Below are 24395 nucleotides of genomic sequence, written 5' to 3' on the forward strand. Positions count from 1 at the left end.
TACTTTTAGATTATGATTATTCAGTTGTGGTCAACAAAAAAATAAGTAAATTGAAATTAGGAAGTGATTTTTATTTTTTCTGGTAAGACATGGACTGAGAATAGACTAAATATTAATGAATTTTTGTTTCTTTTGCTATTTCATATTTAAAATGTTCATTACTTTTACATATTAGTATAATGCATTTACTTTTTTTAACTATCAAGAATGAGACTCCTACAATTCAATAAGAAAGTGACTACTACAGCATAAAAATAAAGAACATTAAGAGATATTTCATAAGAAAATAAATTCATATAAAAATTTAAAGAGCAACATTTATCAATCAAATCAGTATTTTTTAAATGGTGTACTCAATTGCCAAGTACAGATTAAATATCTGTTATCCAAAATGTTTGGGGCCCTAATTTTAAGCACTTGATTTTTTTTTAAATTGTGAAAGCTCTGCATATTATACCATGTGATATCTTGGAGATGGATCCAAGTCTAAAATCATTATGTTTCATATATACCTCATACGTGTAGCCTAAAGATAACTTTACACAATAATTTATTATGCCTGTGTTTTATTTGTTTGTTTGTTTGCACTGCTAGAGATCAAACTGAGGATGTTATGCACACTAGGCAAGCACTCTACCACTGAGCTACATCCCCAGTCCAGCTATGCATTTATTTTGATTGTGACCCATCCCATGAGGTCAGGTGTGGAATTTTTCACTTGTGTTGGCATGTCAGCACTCAAAAGTTTTGGATTTTGAAGCATTTAAGATTTCAAATTTGCACATTAGGAATGCTCAATTTATATGTGGGAAAAATACATACATTAATATATAGCCAATAGTAACGTAAATTGGCTCAACCTTTTAAAATATACAATTTTATAATATATATCAAAAGTTTAAATAATCATACCTTTTGAATCAGCATATTGTATCTATTTCCAGGAGTGTAGCCAGAGAAAATAATCAAATCTAAATATAAGTGGTCAGTACAGGGCTGTTTTATATTGACCCCAAATTGCAAAAATATCTATATCAATTAAGAAATGACTAAATATATTAGGGTAAACTCTCCTCTGATAAAATATCCTAAAACTATTAAAACTTTGGAAAAACACCATGAAATAATATTAAATAAAGACAGAAAGCAAAAATCTATATGGTATGTTTCCAGTGTTGTTTTCAAAAAAAGAACCAGCATAGCAAAGTGACTAAGAAGAAATACACCAATATAATAGCAGGTTACTGGTAATATATGTGATTTAATTTCCTTCATGAATTTTATGAGAAAATATAACTGAATAAGAGAATAATATGGATTTGCTTAATAAAAACTTTAATTAAATATTAGGTGGTCTCTCCCATTACTACCATACCCGCTTCCTTCCACTCCTGCCAAATAAAAGGGAAATAAAAACAGGTTAATTCCCTCACTGTGAATAGGAAAATAGTTGCTATTTTTATACCCTAATATGTGGCCCACTATAACAAAGCTTTGTTGATGTATACAATCAATTATTTTCAGTAATATTATTGTTCAGAAGTGTTTTTTTCTGCTTCCTCTCCGATGATTTATGAATAGGAAGGAAAAAAAATGGATGAGTTGTTGAAGATCTCTTGCTTCTTTTGCCCTGCCCTGAAGCAGTAATTAAGCTTTAACTCATTCATACTAAACATCCCAATCACCTCTGCTAGGAACACCAAAAACAAAAAGACTCAAATGATTCACTATCTATTTCTAGAATAAAATAAAGCAAAATTGGGCTTAGTAGAGAAAAACGAAGAAGATAAGATTACAGTAACCTTTTACTTGCTCTGTTGAGAACATGCTTTTCATATTAAATCAACAGAGGGACTAGACACCAGCTCTGCTTCATGTCTAAATCTACATGTATTTATCTATGCATCAAAATTCTATTACAACAAAACAATTTTGAACTTTGGAATCACAATGGTGATCTAATATTTCATTAGAACAAAAACTACTTTGTTAATGTTTGATCATTTGTGTGAACATAGGGAGATGGCAGCATTGGTAATTCCTGACTAATTCATATTTGTCTTTGTTCAACTTTAGATTCACCTAGAGTAGAGAATGGCATAATTTTCATAGCTAGAAGGACTTAAAGATCATTTATTCTATCCTTGACATTTTGCAAAAGAAGAAACCCAGACCCAGAGAGATTAAGTGACTTAAACAAAATTCTAATGCTTTCTCAACTATAACATGCTCTTTATGATTAAAAAAGCTAGTAATATGTATGTGGATTAAGAGTGGTCTATATATATAATTAGACAAAGAACTTACTAAAGAATAATCACTACTTGTACATATGTCATTCATTCTCATCTACCCAGACCTTGGCTCTACTGCTAGTTATAATTAACTGATAGAAAATATAATAGGAACTCCCACAGTATATGATTCCTCTTACTGCCATGGAGTGAGAATAGAAAAAAGAGGACTCTATTTAGTTGCTAAGACAATACGGAAAGTAGAGGAAATAAGCTCTTTAATGAAAATATAGAAAATCAAGTAATACACTTTTTTCTTAACATCTAATGAATTCACAGCATGTCTATTCTAACTGAAGCCTCAGCTTTATTTTCACAAGATATAATACATTTACATCATGAGCTAAGTAGTATTTTATGGGGCAGGTAGAAACCTAATGACCACATTTATCAAATTTTCTATGAATAAATATATGTTAAGTCTCAATAGTTAACTCACCAGATTTTAAAGATATAACCTACTCATAAATTAAGGATTGCCTGAATGTGTAAGAGACTTGAACTTGTATCTACTCACATTTATATGAGAACATAAATACATATGTAAAAAGAAGAATAAACCAGATGATAAATAAGTGAACAGAAAAGTACAGAAAAGTACAGGGAAACATATTTAATTATGCATATAAAGGAGAAAACCCTAAAAATATCAAGAGTAAAGAGTAATTTTTTTCACCTTCCTAGGAATAACCACAAAAAAATCATAATCATCTCTGCTTCTAAATATCTCCTGTCCCACTAACCAAACCCAAGTGCCTCATATGTCTATGCATCAAAAAAATAAAAAGCACTGTTATGGAGGACAGACAGTGACTAACTAAAAAAATTCATAGAATGGTAATTTCATATACATTTTGACTGTCTAGATATATAAAGCAAAAAACATACCCGATCAGTAGTGGCAGCAGGATTTCCAAATGTATTCAGGTGACCAGTAATGTCCTTGAGATCTTGGGACATTCGTTTCAGCTGAGCATCTATAGTTTCTGCTAATTTATAACTGCAAAGGCAGGTAAATAAATTAACAAGAAATGTTGTCCCCATATCTACTGTTATTTACATACAAAGATAATACCGTCAACTGGATTTGTCTCAATTTCCCTACCTTCTCAGCGGGTATCAGATATGACCAATGGCATATTTTTCATGGATACAATGTTCACCATCCTATTTTATGTAGATTTTAAAAGTAAAAGCTTTTATCTGCCTTGCCATTATTTTAATTTCACCTATGTACCATCTTGCTAATGCTCTGGTGAGCAAAGGAACTCTTTTTCTTTTTCTTCCTTTTTTTCCAGTACTGGGGTTTGAACCCAGAGTCTCATGCATGCTAGGCAAATGCTGTACCACTGAGCTAAATCCCCAGTCTCAGAGGAACTCTTTTTAATGACAAAATACATCTATAGGACATTTAGATATCCAAAACAAGTCAGTGTTTAGCAAATTTCAAATGCTGCGATTTCTTCAATGGTCATAAATACATAGATGTCCAAGGTAAAACTTTATATAAATATATTCCACCAGGCAACAAAAGCTATTTTGTGAAATAAGCTTTATAATTATAAAAGGTAGATAAATCTAAGTTCAAGACAAATTGATTAGTGGCCTACATTATAAATATTTCCATCCAAATTATTTACTACACCCACACACACAAACCCACACTTAACCTAGCCAATAAAATGTTTACAAGAATTAAAGTGGCCAGATTAATTTTTAAAGACATTAATTTTCCACTTTAATGTCTTTAAAAATTAAAGACTCAATTAGATTTACTGGTAACCATCTGGCCTTTCTGTGTGAAAGTACTTATAGATTGCCTAAATTGTTGAGGATTATGGTGAAATTTTTATCACAATATAAATATGACTACAAAAGAGCAATTAGGAATTAATGTTACAAATATTTCTTCAAAGTACAGTTAAGATCTTATGAACAAAAATGTAACTGTTTTAAAAAAAAGAAAATACACAGAATACAGGAAGGAAGGAAGGAAGGGAGGGAGGGAGGGAGGGAAAGGGAGATGGTGAGGGAGAGGGAAAGGATTGATCAACAAAGGCTGAAATACAAAAGAAGAAATAGAATTAGGGTCAGTACAAATTAGCTATACTTACCATATTTAATGTCCCTACAAAAAAAGTTAACTTGAAAGCCTTTTAAAAATGAGCTTAGCGGGGTGCAGTAGCATGCACCTATAATCTGAGCTACTCAGAGGCTGATGCAGGAGATCACTTGAGCCCAGGAGTTCAAGGCCAGCCTGAACAAAAGCACCTCAGTCTTAACTCACTAATAAGCCACCAATAAAATAGTATTAATTTAGATTGTATAGTACATTCATTCAAAGTCTCCTTACACTCTTTAAATTGGACTGATTACTAAATCTCAGTTCTAGAGATAAAGTTACTCTGGAACACTGACAATGAACTGACAGAAGGTAAAGACTAAATAGTACAGTAAATATACCTACCCTGAGACATTGACAAAAATCATTCCATTTTTGAAACTCATATAGTTTACCCCAAGTTTAACAAATTTGCCTTTAAAATAGCAAATAATTCATCATTAAAGCAATTGAATGAACATTAGGTTTAGATGAGTCAATATAATAGGAGACCATAAATATTCTATAATACTATGACACCACACACATAAAATTTATATTTCTAATTTAAAGAACAAACTTGACAAATATAAACTTTACAGTGGGCATACATTAGGTTGAGATTAATAACAGTGTACAGAATGATATAAAACAAAATTGCCAAAACGATTTCTTGATTTTCGAGCTTTTGGAAAAAAAAATAACCCACAAAATAGTCAAACAACTTGATAAAGGTCAACTGTAAGAACATCTCCTTTTCTACTAATACTTAATCTCTGCCTTCTGATTCAATTTTTCCCTGCTTTATGGAACACTCTCATAGTAGGTAACTTCTTCCCCATTCCTCAACCTTTATTCAGTTACTTACATCCTCTCATACTCCTTATCTTCATGCTGCAGATAAACAGACTCGCTTTGGTCCTTCACAGTCTTCTCTAAAGGAGTCAAAAGATCTTCTAGTTCCCTCTGCTGTGACAGGATAAAATCTAATTCCTGCTCCAATCTGAATAAAACAAGTCAATAGAAGAATCAATGAAAGGAACTCAGAATAACAAAATAAATATCAATAAACTACAACAAGGGGAAAATCTGAACAAAAAGATAGTTTTTTGTTCCTCAACCAAAGAAATATAAGGTTCTACCTTTTCTGATCCAGTTTCACTTTTTCCACTTCTCCATGTAAAATAGAAATCTTTAAAGAGAAATAAGAAGAAAATAGAATATTTGAATTTACTCAATAACATCAGGGCAATATTAACTTTCTCATATACACTTTAAATATAAAACATTTCCTAATTCAGGGCACTTATTACCTAAGGAAAATATTTTTAAGCTGCTTGCCAACATTGCAATACAAAATTAACCACAAAACATAAATCTATTCTCTTGTGTTCGTCTGAAAATATTTGCACAATGCAGGTAGATTAATGAGAATATCTTCTTACCTCCTCAGCATTCTCCATCAATGTGCAGTCCCAAGCATTGACTCGAGTGGCCTGACGAAGAAAATACTTTTCTTGATCCTCTAGCTCAAGACTCCACTTGTTTATCAGACCATCCAGCTGACCATATGTCATCACTGGAGTTACTATTGAACTAAATAAATGAAAAAAAGCAGAATGATCATATTATCATACTTATGACCATATTTTAAAAACAGCACAAGAAGTCTAGAGAAGCAGTTAGCATGTGAGAAGTTTCTCATACCTGCTCCCCAACAAAAAAAAAACATAAAAGGTAAGGATGACTTAACAACAACCATTTGAAATCTCTGGAAATTATCGTAAGGGGATATAGCAAGATAAAGGTTTATTAAGAAATATGCAAAATCACAAGAAGAAAAGTGGAAGTCTGTACCACAATGTGATCTCTCTTTCCTCATTCAGCTCAGCAAGATGAAGCTCCTTTCTGGGTGGGTGTGGCCAAGGAAATAGGACTCTTTCTCCCTAGCTCTTAGTCAAAGTAACCCATTCCTTATCTTGAGTAGAATTCATGAAAGAATGTGTATCCACCCATACCAGGTGGAACCATGACAAACTCCAATTCCCCTGCCAAGTGGTATTAAAAAGGCTGATTATCCAGCTGAGATCTTTGATCCACTGAGAAGAAATGCAAGGTCATGCTCTGATTCCTCTGCTGGGCTCAGTAAGAGGATAACTGGCAAATCCCTGTCTGGCAAAAGCAAACAGAGTCCCAATTTACCACCCACTTTTGGTGGGATCCAATATAGCAAGATAAATCTAAATCCCCACCCAGCAACAATAAGACTTTAATGTGGCATAGTGAGTAGGATTAGTCACCATTAGACTTTACACTTGCTTTGGTGTCAGTGGGACATAGTAGGAAACCTAACCTTTACATCTACCTGGCCTTATTAAGACTGAACAAGCAATGCAACTTGAGGATAGTAAGGGCTCCAATTTCTATCACCCGTGAGGTCAGCAAAGCTTAGGGGGAGTTTGACCTCCACACCCTCTGGCAAAAGCAAGACTGAAAGAGGCAGGGCAAAACCAAGCTAATCAGCAATCTGTCCCTTCTTCCATGAGACTTGTGTCAGCAGTACACACTAAGAGCCAAGTCTCCATGCCAACACAGCATCGATGATATTGAATGAAGTGGTATGAGGCCGAGTAACTGGCATCCTTCTTCTTCCTTCCCCTTATGTCAGTGGGGTGCAATAAGAAGCTGAAATTCTGATTCCCCCTATATTAATTATATAATATGAGTCAGTCTACTTCCCCTTGATCTGGGGGCTCCAGGACCCAGAGTTTACATCCCCACTAAGAGGCAAGGAAGTGCTACAATGCAGATGCAGTACACCACTTTCATGGAGAATAAGTCAGTGGAGCTAAGGGAGGTGTTGAATTTCCACATCAACCATGTGCACTGAGGCACTGTAAGTGAGTCAGTGTTCCATTTCTGCTGAGGTGGTGTGAATAAGGTCCAATGAGAAGCTAAACAAAAAGCACACCCATTCTTTGCACTGTATCTCAACAAAGGGACTACCTAATGAAAAAAGTAGATATAAACTGGGTGCAGTGGTGCACACCTGTAATCCCAGAGGCTTGGGAGGCTGAGGCAGGAGAATTACAAGTTCAAAGCCAACCTCAGCTACTTATCGAGGCCCTAAGCAACTTAGTGAGACCCTGTCTCACAATAAACAATAAAAAAGGGCTGATGATGTAGCTCAGTGGTAAAGTACCCCTAAGTTCAACCCAAGTAGCAAAAAACAGAAAAGTAGATATAAATAGGACACAATATATTATACAAAATGTCAAGGACATAATAAAAACTATGTTATATAACTATCCAGGAAAATCACAACTTGAAAGAGAAAAGACAACTCAGATGCCAACATTAAGATGTATCAAATGTTGGAATTATATGAAAAAGCTTTGAACAGGGGCTGGGGTTGTGGCTCAGCAGTACAGTGCTCACCTCGCATATGTGAGGCCCTGAGTTTGATCCTCAGCACCACATATGATTACATATATATATATATAGAGAGAGAGAGTTAGTTTAAAAAAGATTTGAACTAGCAATTTCAAATTCTCTTGAAACAAATTAAAAAATAGCAAAGAAATACAAGTTATTAAAAAACAAAATGGAAAATACAGAACTGAAAATAAAACAACTGAAATGACAAGCTCACTTTAGGAGTTTGATTATTAGTAGAGTTGACAGAGGATACAATCACTGAACTTGAGGACAGGTAATTAGAATTTATAAAACAACAAAGAGAACATAGGCAAGAAAAAGTGGTGGGGGGGTCTCAAGGCCTGGAGGTAACAGTCATAGATTAAAAATTCCAGAAAAAGAAGAAGGTGAGAACAGAACTAAAACTGTATTCAGGAAAAAACAGGCTGAAAAGTCCCCCAAATTTGGCAAAAGATACAAATGCACAGATTCAAGTTGAATGAACCCCAAACAGAAAAACTCAAACAAATCCATGCTAAGACACAAAGTAATTACGTTTTTGAAAACTAAAGACAAAGGAAAAAAATCTTGAAAGCAACAGGAATGGAAAAAAAAAATGCATTACTTGGAAGGGAACAATCTGAGTGATAGCTGATCTCTTGTCTAAAACTATGGAGGCTAGAGGTAAGTAGCACATTTTTCAAGCACTAAAAAGATTTTTAAAAAAATGTGTTGACTAATGACTTCCGTATCTAATGAAAATGTATTTTGGAAATTAAGAGAAAATAAAGATATTTTCATACAATGTAAAATTAATTTGTTACTAATAAACTGACCCTTGAAGATTAGCTAAACTGAACGGAAATAAAAATAGAAGACTTGGAACATCATATAAAAGAAAGAAGCTCATCAAAATAAGTAAAAAGAACAGTAAATATACTATTCTATTTATATTACTATACTATATACTATTTCTATTACCATACTATTTCTATTACAGTAAATATACTATTCTATTTCTATTGAGGTTCTTCATGATATTTCATGAGTCAAATAAAAATGTAACCCCATGTGTTATTATACTCTGTGTACACAGAAGAAATACTTGAGACAACTACATATAAAAGGTAAGGAGGATAAAAGGAACTAAATAGAAGTAAGGTTTTTACATTTCAATCAGAGTGGTAAAGTTATAGTGTCACTAGATTATTATAAGTTAAGTTAACCCATGTACAGAAGCATTGAGTAAAAAAATTATATATACATATATTATATTATATAAAAATTATATAATGCAATATATTTAAAAACACTATAAATAGAACAATGTAGAACCATCACAATATTCAAACAACCCAAAAGGTTGGGGACTTTTCAAATTTTACTTTCCTGAATATGCTTTTAGTCCTGTTCTCTCTTCCTCTTTTACTGGAATTTTTTTCCTAAATATTTTTTTTAGTTGTAGTGGATACAATGTCTTTATTTATTTTTATGTGGTGCTGAGGCTGGAACCCAGTGCCTCACACGTGTGAGGCAGGAGCTTTACCACTGAGTTACATACAGCCCAGCCCCTTTTCCTGGAATTTTTTTTTTTTTTCTTTTGGATACTAGGGATTGAACTCAGGGGCACTCAACCACAGAGTCATATTCTCCAGCCCAGCCCTATTTTGTATTTTATTTAGAGACAGGGTCTCACTGAGTTACTTAGCACCTCGCCGTTGCTGAGACTGGCTTTTTAACTTATGATCCATCCTCCTGCCTCAGCCTCCTAAGCGTCTGGGATTACAGGCATGCACCACAGTGCTCAGCTAACTTTTAATATACAAATATTACCTGTTTTATTATTATCATTCTCCAGGTTTAAAAAAAAAGAAAATCAAAAGTACCAAATAATAAAACATCAGACTTAAACCCAACTTATCAATGATTAGTTTAAATGTCAATGTGCTAAATATACCAATTTAAAGGCATATTGGCAGAGTAGATTAAAAAAAAAATCTAGCTGCAGTGGCACCTGCCTGTTATCCCAGTGACTTGGGAGACTGAGAAAGGAGGATTGCTAATTCAAGGCTAGCCTCAACAAATTAGTGAGAACCTGTCTCAAAATTAAAAAAAATATAAGCAGGGCTGGGGATGTGGTTCAGTGGTAAAGCACCCTTGTGTTAGATGCCCAGTATAATACAAACAACAACAAAAAATCCAACAACGTACTATCCACAAGAAGCTCACCTCAAAGATAAGGACAGACAGGTTGAAAGTAGAAGAATGGGAAAAGATGTGAGATTAATTTTTAAAAATAAATGAGGAGAGGGCTGGGGATGTGGCTTGGGCTGGGGATGTGGCTCAAGCGGTAGTGCGCTCGCCTGGTATGCGTGCGGCCCGGGTTCGATCCTCAGCACCACATACAAACAAAGATGTTGTGTCTGCCGAAAACTAAAAAATAAATTAAAAAAAAATAAATGAGGAGAAACTTTGAGAACTAGAGCTAGAGAAAGTGTTTTCTTATAATTGATACTAAAAGCACATATCTGCCAAAGGACTGGTATCTAGAATACATAACAACTTCTCAAAACTGAACAATAAAAAACCAAATAACAAAAGTAGAAAATGTACAAAGATATGAATAGACACTTCACCAAAGAGGACATAACAATAGAAAACATATACTTAAAGAAATTATCGACATCTTTAGTGATCAGGGAAATATTAATTCAAACTACAATAAGGTATCATATCACATTTATCAGAAGGGCTGAAATAAAAAAAAGTGACAACAAATCCTGACAAGAATATTTAAATCTCTATCACTCATACATTGCTGTAAGTATGTAGAATAACACAGCCACTCTGAAAAAGAGATTGCTAGTTAAAAATTAACTTAAAAACTTTCAAACCACCCAGAATCAGCATTCCTAGGCATTCATCTTAGAGACATGAGGTATATGTTCACAAAAAGACCTGTACATGAATGTTTTTACCAGCTATGCTCATAGTAGCCAAAATACTGAAACAACCTAGATATCCATAAACAGATGAAAGAATGTTTAAATAATGATATACAACAATGCCATAGAGTACCACTCAGAAATAAAAAAGAACAAATAAATGATTGATTGATGCACATGAAAACTTGGCGGGGGTGTCAAGGATTTACGCTGAATGAAAAGAGCCAATCAACAATGTGTAACATTGTTGAAATATCCTGATAACAGCAATGAAGATCACATTAATTGTTGCCCAGGGTAAGGGAAAGGAGAGGGGTAGTGAATGTGGCTATAAAAGGGTGACAGGAGGAATCCTTGTAGTGAAGGACCCATTTCATATCCTGACTACATCAATATCAATATCCTGGTTATGACACTTATACTATAGTATTTACAAGATGTTATTGTTGGGGGAAGAAATAAGGAGATACAGGATATTTTGTAAAGTATGTAGGAATACAGGCTCTAGAGTTTGTATCAATTTTAATCCTGGCTCAACTGTTTGTTACCTAGTACCTGACTATAAGCAGATTATAAAATCTTTATGTGCTCCAGTTTTCTCATCTATAAAATGGGTACAAAAATAGTGTCTATCTCATAGATTATTGTGAGGATTAAATCATATGATATTTTTAAAGCACTGTTCTTACTAAACAGAGTAACTGCACAATAAAAGTTTCTATTAGTAATATTAATAATTGTATTATAATGGTATTCAGAAGGCCCTTGGTTATTCAACTTCCTAAATTACAGAAATTGTTCTGTGTTTCAAAAACTCATATATCTAACTTTCTAGTATTTTCTAAGGCTACACAAGCAAACTATGCCTTGTACATGATAAAATGAAACACAAAGGAATTTTCAAATAAATAAGCTTACTTAACAGTTGAAGTAAGAGGTACAGAAGAAACACTGACTGGATCAGTGTTATTAATCCCAGGGGATGTCAGTGGTCTTAGATTCAGGTTAAAGCCACTAGTAATTGTGGTAGTAGTATTGGTGGTAACAGTGGTGGTGGTAGTTGTTGAAGTTGTAGCTGGAAAACAAAATATACAATGTTAGTAAGAAATGAGAACTTGTTTCACTTAAGCCTTGATCATTCAAGGTTAAAAACCAGAAAGTCATTTGTTAAGACATGAATTTGAACTTAAATCTGTGGATTTTAACTCAATTCTGTTATAATATAAGTGATATATGACAGGCCCGGTATCTGGATTAACCTTCCTGATGAAAACTAAAACTCCTACATAAATTCATTGGGAAAAAACCCATATCTTAGCTAGCCCCATAATAATTAAAGAAACTAAATAAATCCTCAACACTCTTCCACAGAAAAACTCTAGATCTTGATGACCTCACTAGTAAGTTTTACTGAACTTTCAAGGACAGGATAATAACAATTTATGCAAAATCTCTGTACATTTTTTGCATACTTATATGACTATCTGTGTATTTAACTTCTACAAATGAAATTGCTAGATGAAAGGGTAAGAATGCTCTAAATTTTAATATATCACGTGAAACTGCCCTACCAAGTTGACTTTGCCAATATACATTCCTATCAACAGGGGAAAGTGACTATTTCTCTATATCATACCTAAACTAGGCATACATCTTTGCAAACCCAATAGGGAAAGTCTATTAAAGTTTTATCTATAGGCCAGACCTCTTTTGTACATCTTTTTCTATTGCATCCCTACAGAACACCTTGCCATCTAATAGATGAAATCCTAAGTATACTTCATAGCCTAACTTAACTTCTTTGTTCCCCATGTTTATCACCCACTTCTTACCTACTCATAGTTTTGTATTGATTTTCTGAACTTTGACAGCACTTTTGATTCTTACTATACATTGAGAACTTAAAGAATAACGTACAGAAATTGTGGCTGCTGGGGACTGGCAATGTTTTATTTTCTTCATATTTTCAAAATGTTCCTATAATTAAATACTACTTCTATAACATAAAATTTGTTATAAAAATATAACATGTATGCAATTATTTGTTTTATATTACCCATGCTTTCTCAATTAGTAATGCTTTTATGTTAATGGCTACATTAGATAAATATGGAAATGATGATGCATGACACAGGCACTATTTTAAGAGAGTCTGGCCTCCCCAGTTCTTGCTAAGGGAATGGGTTCTGTCTTTTGTTCCTGGTTCGCATTGGGCCAGGGATGGGCATACATAGTACAGGAAGCCATTCCCATATGCTACTACCTTTGAAAGGGTATAGCACAAAAAGCTCTCATCAAACAGGGATAAAATGGGATAGAATCTCAGTTTTAAAAATTATGGGAGAATCTGATTCTAGGTAGAAACATGGAAAAACTTTCAGAAACTGAAAAATATTTCCTAAAATGTAGAAGGAAGTTGTGGGTAGAGGGAGTTAAAAAGACAGAGAAAAGATATCAGACAGTAATAAGAGACAGTAAGTAAATAATAAATTAGAAATAAGGTAAAATAGGAAGGCAGCAAAATAGATAATGAAACCAACAGGAAGTTTAAAAAGAGAAAAAGCAGGGCTGGGGATGTGGCTCAAGCGGTAGCGCACTCGCCTGGCATGCGTGCGGCCTGGGTTCGATCCTCAACACCACATACAAAAAAGGATGTTGTGTCCGCCGAAAACTAAAAAATAAATATTAAAAATTCTCTCTCTCCCTCTCCCTCTCCCTCTCCCTCCCTCTCTCTTTAAAAAAAAAAGAGAGAGAAAAAGCAGATAAATGAAAAACAACTGAACTACATTTTTACAAGATTTGATTTAGGCAATCCCTAAAGCTCCCTTATGCACAATTCCTGAAAATTTTCTTGAAACAACAGTGCCACACCAATGTCTGTACTAGATTTTCATAAATTTCAGTTTCTCTTTTGGCACAAGGATTCTTACAACAATTCCCATTCTCTGTTAGCCCTTGTGAGGGTAAAATTAACCATGCCCAATCACAAAATATCTCTGGCATCACTATCAATGAGAACACTGGAAAGATTACATATTGGATCTTGGATGGCATTCTTTTTTAAAATATGCATTTTTTAGTTGTAGTTGGACACAATACCTTTACTTCACTTATTTATTTTTATGTGGTGCTGAAGATCAAACTCAGGGTCTTGTACATGCAAGGCGAGCACTCTATGGCTGAGCCTGAGCCTGAGCCTGAGCCCCAGCCCCAGCCCCAGCCCTAACCCCAGCCCCTTGGGTGGCATTCTTTATAGCCAAATGTGATCATTTTCTTCATCTGAGAATAAAAAATATTATCTGAAAGAAAATCCTTCCCCCAGAAAAGCTGAAAATTAATGATACTATTAAAAGATCCACTTTATCAATTAATTCACTCAAAAATAGTAACTATTAGATTCGAAAAAAAGAAGAAAAAATGTAAAAGAGTTCTTCATGTAAAGGAAAATATACTCATCCAAAAAGGATTGTTTAATGATCTGTATTTCCTGAGATGAATAGATGCACAAAGTTGTATACTTAAGAGAAAACAGCAAGTTCTTTGTAAATTGTATGCAATGATTCTGTTTTTGTAAAACAGATTTAATGTATGTTTATATGCTTTAAAAAAAGGCTGGAAAGATAAACAAACTGTTCTCTCCAGCAGGAGTCATACGTGTATTTATGAGTTTTTTTTTTAAATAAAAAAAGCAACTAGCATCACCACAGGAAAAGAAACAGCTAAATAGACAACACAAAATACCTCCCCCAAAGATGCTGAATGATAGCTTCAGGAAATTAATACCTGTCAGCCTAAACATAAAGGAATCTGAGTCTTATAAAAATGATATGATTATTTTGACCTTTGTGTATAGTACACCTTTTGTTCTTCATCTTTCATGCTATTTTAAAGGCATAAATTAGGTCTTACATATTAAAATAACGATAATATTTCGATTAATATTAAAAGAAGCAATGGAAAATGTGAAATGGAAAGAGTGAAGGTTTTATCACGGTCTGATTTTGCAAGTTATAATCTTGTTCTAAACCATTTAATATAGTCAATTCTATATTATCTATGTAATCAAGGGGAAGTACAATTCTGTAGATTATAAAAAATAAATGCATACCAAATTTGGAATTAACATTTTAATAAATTTCATTCTGATGATCTTAAAGTCATTATATAAATTATATAAAATAGTAAAAAATATCCTTTAAAAGATCCTATTATTCAATTTTCCTATCCTGTACCTAACAAACAATTTTACTCCATGCTGGGATTAGACATTATCACCTTCTCAAACTCATAGGAAAAATGAGATTGATTTTTTTGAAAAGAGCAAGCTTCTCTTAAAACTTGATGATTATACCTTGGACAGAGAGTAATCCCAAAGACCTGTAAGTCTGCAAAACAGGCACTTGAAAGCTGATAAGCAATGCTAGCAAGAGGGATGAATATACAGAATTATAGTCAATCAAAGGAAAATCCAATTCAACTTTTAAACTAGAAATAAATCAAAATGACAAGAAAAAATCATCTCTCAATAATAACAATCAAAAGACATAGGCTGAGGCTGAGGCTGGGACTGTAGGTCAGTGGCAGAGCGCTTGCCTAGCATGTGTGAGGCACTGGGTTCCATCCTCAGCACCACATAAAAATAAATAAATAAAATACAGGCATTCTGTCCATCTACAACTCCAAAAAAATTTTTTTAAAGACATAGGCTGGCAGATTGGATTAAAAAACAAGACCCATGCTGTCTCCATGAAACTCACCTCATGGGCAAAGACATCCACAGACTGAAATTGAAAGGATGGGGAAAAAACATCACTCACATGGATCATATAAACAAGCAGGGGTTTCTAGTCTCATAACAGATAAAGTGGACTTGAAGCCAAAGTTAATCAGAAGAATTCAAGAAGGGAAGTCATACAATGACAAGAAATAACAACTGCAAATATTTATGCCCCCCAAAAAGAACACCTATGTACATCAAACAAAACCTTCTCAATATCAAGAATCAAATAGACCAAAACATTATAATACTGTGTGACTTTAACATGGCTCTCTCATCACTAGATAGATCTTCCAAACAAAAACTTAATAAAGAAACCATAGAACTAAAAATTATAATTAATAATTTAGACTTAACAGGCATATATAGCATTATTTATCCATCAATGACTGAATACACTTTCTTCTCAGCAGCACATGAAACATTTTCTAAAACAGAACATGTCTTGGGCCATAAAGCAAGAGTTAATACTCTGTATTCTACCAGATCACAATGTGATAAAATTAAAAATCAACAATAAGATAAAAAACAGAAACTGCTCTAAGCTGGATACTAAATAATTCACTATTAAATGATGAATGGATAGGAGAAGAAATCAGGGTGAAATGAAAAAATGCTTAGAAGTTAATGAGAACAGGGATACAACATAGAAAAATCTATGGGACACTATGAAGGTGGTTCTAAGAGGAAAGTTCATCATTAAGCTCATACATTAAAAGAACAGAAAGGTACCAAATAAATAATCTAACATTACATCCCAAGGCCCTAGAAAAAGAGAAAAATAATTCAACACCAAAATCAATGGAAGATAGGAAATAATTAAAATCAGAGCCGAAATCAATGAAATTGAGATTTAAAAACAATGAAAAAAAAAATCAATGAAACAAGTTAGTTATTTGAAGAAAATAAACAAAATTGATAAACCCTTAGCCAAGTTAACCAAGAGAAAAACTCAAATTATTAAAATTTGTGATGAAAAAGGAAATATCACCACAAACACTATTGAAATAGGATAATCAGAAATATTTTGAAAATTTATACTCCAATAAGCTAGAAAATCTTGAAGACACTGACAAATTCCTAGAGATATATGACATACCCAAATTGAATCAGGAGGATATAGAAAATTTAAACAGACCAATTTCAAGTAAGAAAATTGAAGAAGCCATCAAAAGCCTACCAACAAAGAAAAGCCCAGGATGGATTCTCAGTAGAGATCTACCAGACCTTTAAAAAACTAATAATACCAATCCTCTTCAAATTATTCCATGAAATAGAAAAGGAAGGAACTCTTCCAAGCATAATCTATGAAGCTAGTATTACCCTGATACCAAAACTGGACAAGGACTCATCAAGGAAATAAAACTTCAGTCCAACATCCCAGATAAACACAGATACAAAAATTCTTAATATTGGCGAATCACATACAAAAACACATTAAAAAGATAGTGCATCATGATCATATGGGTTTCATCCCAAGGATGCAAGGCTAGTTGAACATATGGAAATAAATAAATGTAATACATCACGTAAATAGGTTTTAAGACAAAAATCACAGGTTTATCTCAATAGATAACACAAAAAGCATGTGACAAATCACAACATTCATTCATATTTAAAACACTAGAAAAACTAGGAATAGAAGGAACATATCTCAATATTGTAAAAGCCATATATGACAATCACCAAGGCCACCATCATTCTAAATGGAGAAAAACTGAAAGCATTCCCTCTAAAAACAGGAACAAGACAGGGATGCCCACTTTCACCACGTGTATTAAACATAGTCCTTGAAAATCTAGCCAGAGCAATTAGACGAAAGAAATTAAAGGAATACAAATAGGAAAACAAGAGCTCAAACTATTTCTGTTTGCTGGGGATATGATTGTATATTTATTTTTTAAATATTTTTTTAGTTGTAGATGGACACAATATCTTTATTTATTTTTATGTGGTGCTGAGGATCGAGTCCAGTGCCTCACACATGCAAAGCAAGTGCTCTACCACTAAGCTATAGCCCAAGACCCTGATTCTACATTTAGAAGGCCCAAAAACTCCACCAGAAAACTTCTAGAACTCATAAGTGAATTCAGCAAAGTAGCAGCATATAAAATTAACACCCATACATCAATTGTGCTCCTATACTCCAACAACGAATCAGCTGAAAGAGAAAATCAGAGAAACCACCCATTCACAATAGCTTCAAAACTAATAAAATAGGCTAGGAATATAGCTCAGTTGGTACAGTGTTTGCCTCACATGCACAAGGCCCTGGATTCAATCCTAATAATAATAATAATAATAATAATAATAATAATGACAATGGAATCAATCTAACAAAAGAGGTGAGGGACCTATATGATGAAAACTATAGAACACTAAAGAAAGAAATTGAGGAAGACCTTAGAAGATAGAAAGATCTCCCATACTCTTGGATAGGCAGAATTAATATTGTCAAAATGGCCATAGTACCAAAAGTGCTATATGCATTCAATGCAACTCCCATCAAAACGCTAACAACATTCTAGAAAAAGCAGTTATGAAATTCATTGGGAAAAATAAGAGGCCCAGATTAGCCAAAGCAATCCTTAGTGAGAAAAGCAAAGCAGGAAGCATCATAATACCAGATGTTAAGTTATACTAACATAGCTATAGTAACAAAAACAGAATGGTATTGGCACCAAAACCGGTAAGAAGGCCAATGGAACAGGATGGAAGACACAGAAACAAACCCACATAAATACAGTCCTCCTCATATTAGACAAAGGCACCAAAAACATACATTGGAGAAGGTAGCCTCTTCAACAAACGGTGCTGGGAAAACTGGAAATCTATATGTAGTAGAAATGAAATTTAACTCCTCTCTCTCACCCTGCACAAAACTCAACTCAAAGTGCACCAAAGACCTACACATTAGACCAGAAACCCTGTACAGACTAGATCAGTTCAGGTTCTGACTTCCTTAACAAGACTCCAAAAGTACAATCAATAATCAATAAATGGAATGGCATCAAACTAAAAAAAGCTTCTTCACAGTAGAAGAAACAATCATGAATGTGAAGAGAAAGCCTACAGATAAGGCATTAATTTCCAGGATATATAAAGAACTCAAAAAACTTAACAAAAAAACAAATAACCCAATCAATAAATGGCAAAGGAACTGAACCCATACTTCACAGAAGAAATATGATTGGTCAACAAATACATGAAAGAATGTTCAACATCTATAGCAATTTCATCTATAGCAATTTCATCTCTAGCAATTAGAGAAATGTAAATCAAAACTACTCTAAGATTTCATCTCCTGTCAGAATGGCGACTATTATGAAGACAAACAACAATAAGTGTTAGCAAGGATATGGGGAAAAAGGTACACTCATACATTGCTGGTGGGACTGCAAATTCCTTGGAAAACTGGGAATGGAACCACCATTTGACCCAGATGTCCCTCTCCTTGATTCATACCCAAAGGACTTAAAAACAGCATACTACAGGGACACAGCCACATCAATGTTTATAGCAGCACAATTCACAATATCTAAACTGTGGAACCAACCTAGGTGCCCTTCAGTAGATGAATGGATAAAAAAATGTGGTATATATACACAATAGAATATCACTCAGCAATAAAAGAGAATAAAATTATGGCATTTGCAGGTAAATGAATGGAGTTAGAGAAGATAATTTAAGTGAAGTTAGCCAATTCAAAAAAATTAGATGCCAAATGTTTTCCTCTAATATAAGGAGAAAGTACATGTATGAAGACACGAATCAGTGTGAATATACATTATATACAACCAGAGATATGTAAATTGTGCTCCATACATGTAATATTAACTATAATGCATTCTGTTGTCATTTATTTAAAAAAAAAAAAACTAAACTGAGATTCCATTTCACTTGAGTAAGAATGGCAATTATCAAGAATACAAGTAACAACACTGGGGAAGATTGGGGGAAAATACTGACTTACACATTGCTGAAAATTGGTGCACCCACTCTGAAAGGCAGTATGGAGATTCCTCAGAAGACTTGGAATGGAACCACCATTTGAACCAATTATCCCACTCCTTGGTACATACCCAAGGACTTAAAATCAGCATACTATAGTGGCACAGCCATATCAATATTTACAACATCTCAATTCATAATAGTTAAGATATGGAACCAACCTAGGTAGCCTTCAACAGATGAATGATAAAGAAAGAATTATATATATACACAATGAAATATTATTCAGCCATACACACAATGGAATATTACTCAGTCATAAAGAAGAATGACATTATGACATTTGCCCAGTAAATGGATAGACCTGGAGACTATCACACTAAGTGAAATAAGCCAGTCCCCAAAAGCCAAAGGTTGAATATTTTCACTGATATATGGAAGCTAACCCACAATAAGTGTGTAGCAGGGGAAAGAATAGAAATTAAGTAAATTAGACAAAGGGGAATGAAGAGAATGGAGTAGGGATAGGGAAAGGAAAGGAAAGGTACTTGAATGTATCTAACATAATTTTCCTATGTACACATATGAATACACCATAGTGAATCCCCAACATTGTGTACATCCACAAGAATGGGGTCCTAATTAGAATAAGATATATTCCATGTTTGCATAATTATATCAAAATGGCTTCTACTGTCATGTATAACTAAAAATAACCAATAAAAATTAGTTTTCCAAATGTAAATGTTTTCATATAAAATAAAATTTCTCAATTATCTATTTAAAAAAACAACAAGCTTCTTGAGCTGGGGTTGTAGCTCAGTGGTGGAGCACTTGCCTTGCATTTGTGAGACAATGGGTTTGATCCTTATCAACATGTAAAAATAAAAAAATAAAATAAAGGTATTATGTCCATCTACAACTAAAAATATTTTTTAAAGAACAATCTTCTCTTAAAACTCTATGATTATATTTAGACCAGAGTGTAATCCCAAAGACCTGTAAGTCTACAGACACAGGCACTTGAAAGCTGTTGTGCAATGCTGGTTTGTGAGATGAAATCTCTGAAAAAGTAATACACTTGGTGGGAAGGAAAGGTAAGTGTGGGGGGAGGGGGACTCTTGGCTGAGGGTGTCAAGTTGAGACATACCTGATGAGGAGCAGTGTAAGTACATATGGCAGTGTGAATAGAATAGTGCTGAGGGATGGGTTAGCCCCAAAAATATCAGTTTGCAGGAAGGAATGTGATACTTAGATACATAAAAGATAGGTTGTGACAAGAGTCACCAAGGAGCTTTACAATTCATATTTTTTGTCTTTACAATTCATGTTTTAATGACTCATTCCATAAATGAAAGAATAAGTTCTTTTTTTCAGTAATTTTGGGAGGAGAGTATGCATTACATGTTTTTTAAATATGGTAACTTGTAAAGTTATCACAACACATCATTTATAACGTTCAATGGTTGGCCAGTAAGGCTACTATCTGGTAGAAACTAAGCAAGTACTAATCCTGTAAGAGGACATAAGGAGATGATATACATCTCTCTTTAGGAATAATTATTTTAGGATTAAAAGGAGTTGACTTTAATTTATACCAGGTTTGACAAAACATTCATTCCACCCCTAAGTAAACTTTAAAAAAAAACAACAACAAGTTTTCTAAAATGAAGTCTAACTTAAATGGAAAGTTTAAATGGCCAGCTCACAATAGCTACAAGCAATGACTAACCAAGTTTTCTTTCATCTACAATGTAACTAGGTCCTTACTGAAAGAAAAAAAATTTAGAACAGGTTTGGGATCAATTTTAGGAGAGGGCTGACCTTAATAGATGTGAAAAACTTAAATTACATTTAGAAAAAAAATAATTTCTATTAGTACAAGAAGTTAAACATTAATAACAATAAAAATTCTTAGGTTTAAAAAATGTTGACCACAATTTGATAACAATTTTGAGTGTGGTCATCTCTCAAAAGAGTATATAAATTTTAATTATTTTTTATAGTGCTAGGGATCAAACCCAGGACCAAACACATGCTGGGCAAGTGCTCTACCACTGAGCTACATTCTCAGACCTAATTATTTATTTTTAATTGACACATAATGTTTATGCATATTTATTGGATATGGCATGATTATTCAATACATGTATTATGTGTAATGAACAAATTAGGATATCAATGATATTATTTCTTTGTTCATGAACAGATGGCCAAGAAAGCACTATACTGATATCAGCTGTCTCATTCTACTCTTTGGCAATCATCTATGTTGGTATGCTATTTGGATATTCTGATAAAATAGTCAAAACACACTTTGACAGCTCCAGGTGCTTTAGTACTATAATTTACTTACTATTTGTTATGTAGTACATTCCAGTGAGTGTCCCAACACATCCCAATACTTCTAAAATCTTACTAGAAAGAGTAGGAGCTGCTCTACCTGCTCCAGGGAATTTTAATCCAAATCCCAAAGTTACACCAAGTATTCTAGCCAAAGTTTTTGGAGCACCAACTACAGAGAACATAATATTAACAATTGCCCTTTTAATCAAAACAAGAATTTATAGAGTCTTCTTCACCTCAAGAGTCCTTTAGAAAATGTAGGTTAAATTTCAAAAAATCATGGTCAAATCCATTTATATGAAATTCCAGAAAAGACAAATCTATAGAGATAGAAAATAGATCAGTTGTTATCTATAACTGGGATCTCATTGAGATGAATGGAATATTCTAAAACTAAATACAGTGATGGGTACACAATTTGGCAAACTTACTAAAAATCACTGAATTTTATACTTAAAATAAATAAGTTAATTTTAAAATGTATAAGGGATAACTCATTAAAGGCAATTGAAAGATAGTATGATCCACATATCTTTTCATTTTGTAAGCAAGGACATTAGAGGCAGGAAGGAACAAAAAACCAATCAAAAGTCAGAGAGTAAGGGCTGGGGCTGAGGCTCAGTGGTAGAACACTCGCCTAGCATGTGTAAGGTACTGGGTTTGATTCTCAGCACCACATAAAAATACATAAATAGGGCTGAGATTGTGGCTCAGCAGTAGAGTGCTCACTTAGCACAGGCGGGACCCAGGTTCGATTCTCAGCACTACATAAAAAATAAATAAATAAAAGCATTGTGTAAATAAATAAATGTCCATCAACAACTAAAAATATATATTTAAAAAAAGTCAGAGTTACCATCTTTGAAACTGGAACTAACTGGAATTAATTCAAGCCTCAGACATGATCAAATTCATCAAATCACATTCACTAAATCTATTATTGTTGAGAAAGATGTTGCTTACATATATCAGAAGGATTCCAGAATCACAGCTATGTCACAAAAAGAAGTCTACTTGGTAGAAAACACTACTCACATGGTAACCAACAATTTTAATGAATGTTTACCTATGCCAACTACACAAGTGGATGAGGACTGTATGCTGCACTTCATGCTAAATTGAGTATCAGCATGTCTTGGCAAGTTTAAGTCCCAGGAATAGTAACAATCTTGCTATCACCAGGCTTTGGGGGGACCATATTACAGCTATGATTACAATACAACAAAGTTTAGTGATGGACACCACAGCACTATGAAGAAGACACCTCAAAAGCACAGTCAATTTATAGCATATTAAGAAGAAAGTACCTAAGATATGCATAGAATTCAATATTTTCAACATTTACTATTACTCTAGTTTTTAAAATATTTTTTAGTTGTAGATGGACATAATACCTTTATTTTACTTATTTATTTTTATGTGGTGCTGAGGACCAAACCCAGTGCCTCACACACGCCTGGTGAGCACTCTACCACTGAGCCACAACCTTAGCCCTACCATTACGCTACTAATGAAAGATGTTCAAAAGAAGTTAGGGTTACAAGATAATTATCATCCCACTTCTCAGCTCAAATCACTTGAATATTCCTCTTTAGAAGGAGAGGTCATGAGATATACTACAGTGTCAATCAGACTCAAAACTACAGGTTGTCCTTTGTGGTGTGCCAATTCTGACAGATAAATATTAAGGACCAAAACCTGGACTATTCAGAAGAATACAACTATAGCAAGGCTCCAAAACTTTTTCCTTACTTTTTATTTTCTTCACCTAGATAATAAGGACTTCTTTCTTTTAGACACACTTAGCAAAACTCCTACTCTTAATAACTTCCAGAAGCTCCTTCAAAACCTCAGTGTTAATGAACCAGATGCTTAAATTTACCACATTTTAAGATAAAATAAACATACTAACTTAAAAATAACTTAAGCTAAAGCCACGACAATTAGGCACTAAGCAAAGCAACTATTGATATCAACAATCTTAAATGGGTTCAAACATAATAATTTTTGAGATGCAGGAGATTCATATAGATCCAATGCTTATATTGGCAAATTAAATGGCCTCATGGGAAATAACAGTATTATCTTTGGAATAAATATAACTTACATGAGAGCTCTGAGGCTGCTGTAGATGTAAAAGCATTTGATACTGAAGTAAACAGCATGGTGCTTGAACTAGCAGTAGTGGTGACAGTAGTAGATGGTAGAGTCAAACCTAAAAATCAAAGTAGCAAGTAGAAAAAAAGTCACTAAAATTATTTCTCAAGAATCAAACCCCATTGTAACAAGATTCATTTATATGGAGAAATAAAAACAAAAATAAAGCAAGGAAAAGTATGTAACCCCAAACCTAGTAAATAAATATTTTAAAATAGTGAAAGCCAGATTTAAGCCAGGTGTGGTGGTACACACCTATAATCCCAGCGGCTCAGAGGCTGAGGCAGGAGGATCTCGAGTTCAAAGCCAGCCTCAGCAAAAGTGAGGTGCTAAGCAACTCAATGAGACCCTGTCTCTATATAAAATACAAAATAGGGATGGGGATGTCCCTCAATGGTAGAGTACCC

The 24395-nt window shown here is 33.7% G+C and overlaps 1 protein-coding gene across 2 annotated transcripts in view; it reads right to left on the reverse strand.

The window, feature by feature from the left end:
- Nup62cl (nucleoporin 62 C-terminal like) overlaps positions 1–24395 on the reverse strand; it is an 85380-nt gene that overhangs the window by 30446 nt on the left and 30539 nt on the right. For both annotated transcript variants that reach the window (XM_077107088.1, XM_077107089.1), the window contains 6 exons: positions 23939–24046; positions 11676–11832; positions 5841–5991; positions 5538–5587; positions 5264–5398; positions 3183–3294 (listed from right to left, as the gene is read on the reverse strand). In XM_077107088.1, coding sequence (XP_076963203.1) covers positions 3183–3294; positions 5264–5398; positions 5538–5587; positions 5841–5991; positions 11676–11832; positions 23939–24046 — 713 coding nt within the window. The remainder of the gene's footprint in view (positions 1–3182; positions 3295–5263; positions 5399–5537; positions 5588–5840; positions 5992–11675; positions 11833–23938; positions 24047–24395) is intronic.

The sequence above is a fragment of the Callospermophilus lateralis genome, chromosome X (assembly GCF_048772815.1).
Source record: "Callospermophilus lateralis isolate mCalLat2 chromosome X, mCalLat2.hap1, whole genome shotgun sequence".
In the NCBI taxonomy this organism is placed as follows: Eukaryota; Metazoa; Chordata; class Mammalia; order Rodentia; family Sciuridae; genus Callospermophilus; species Callospermophilus lateralis.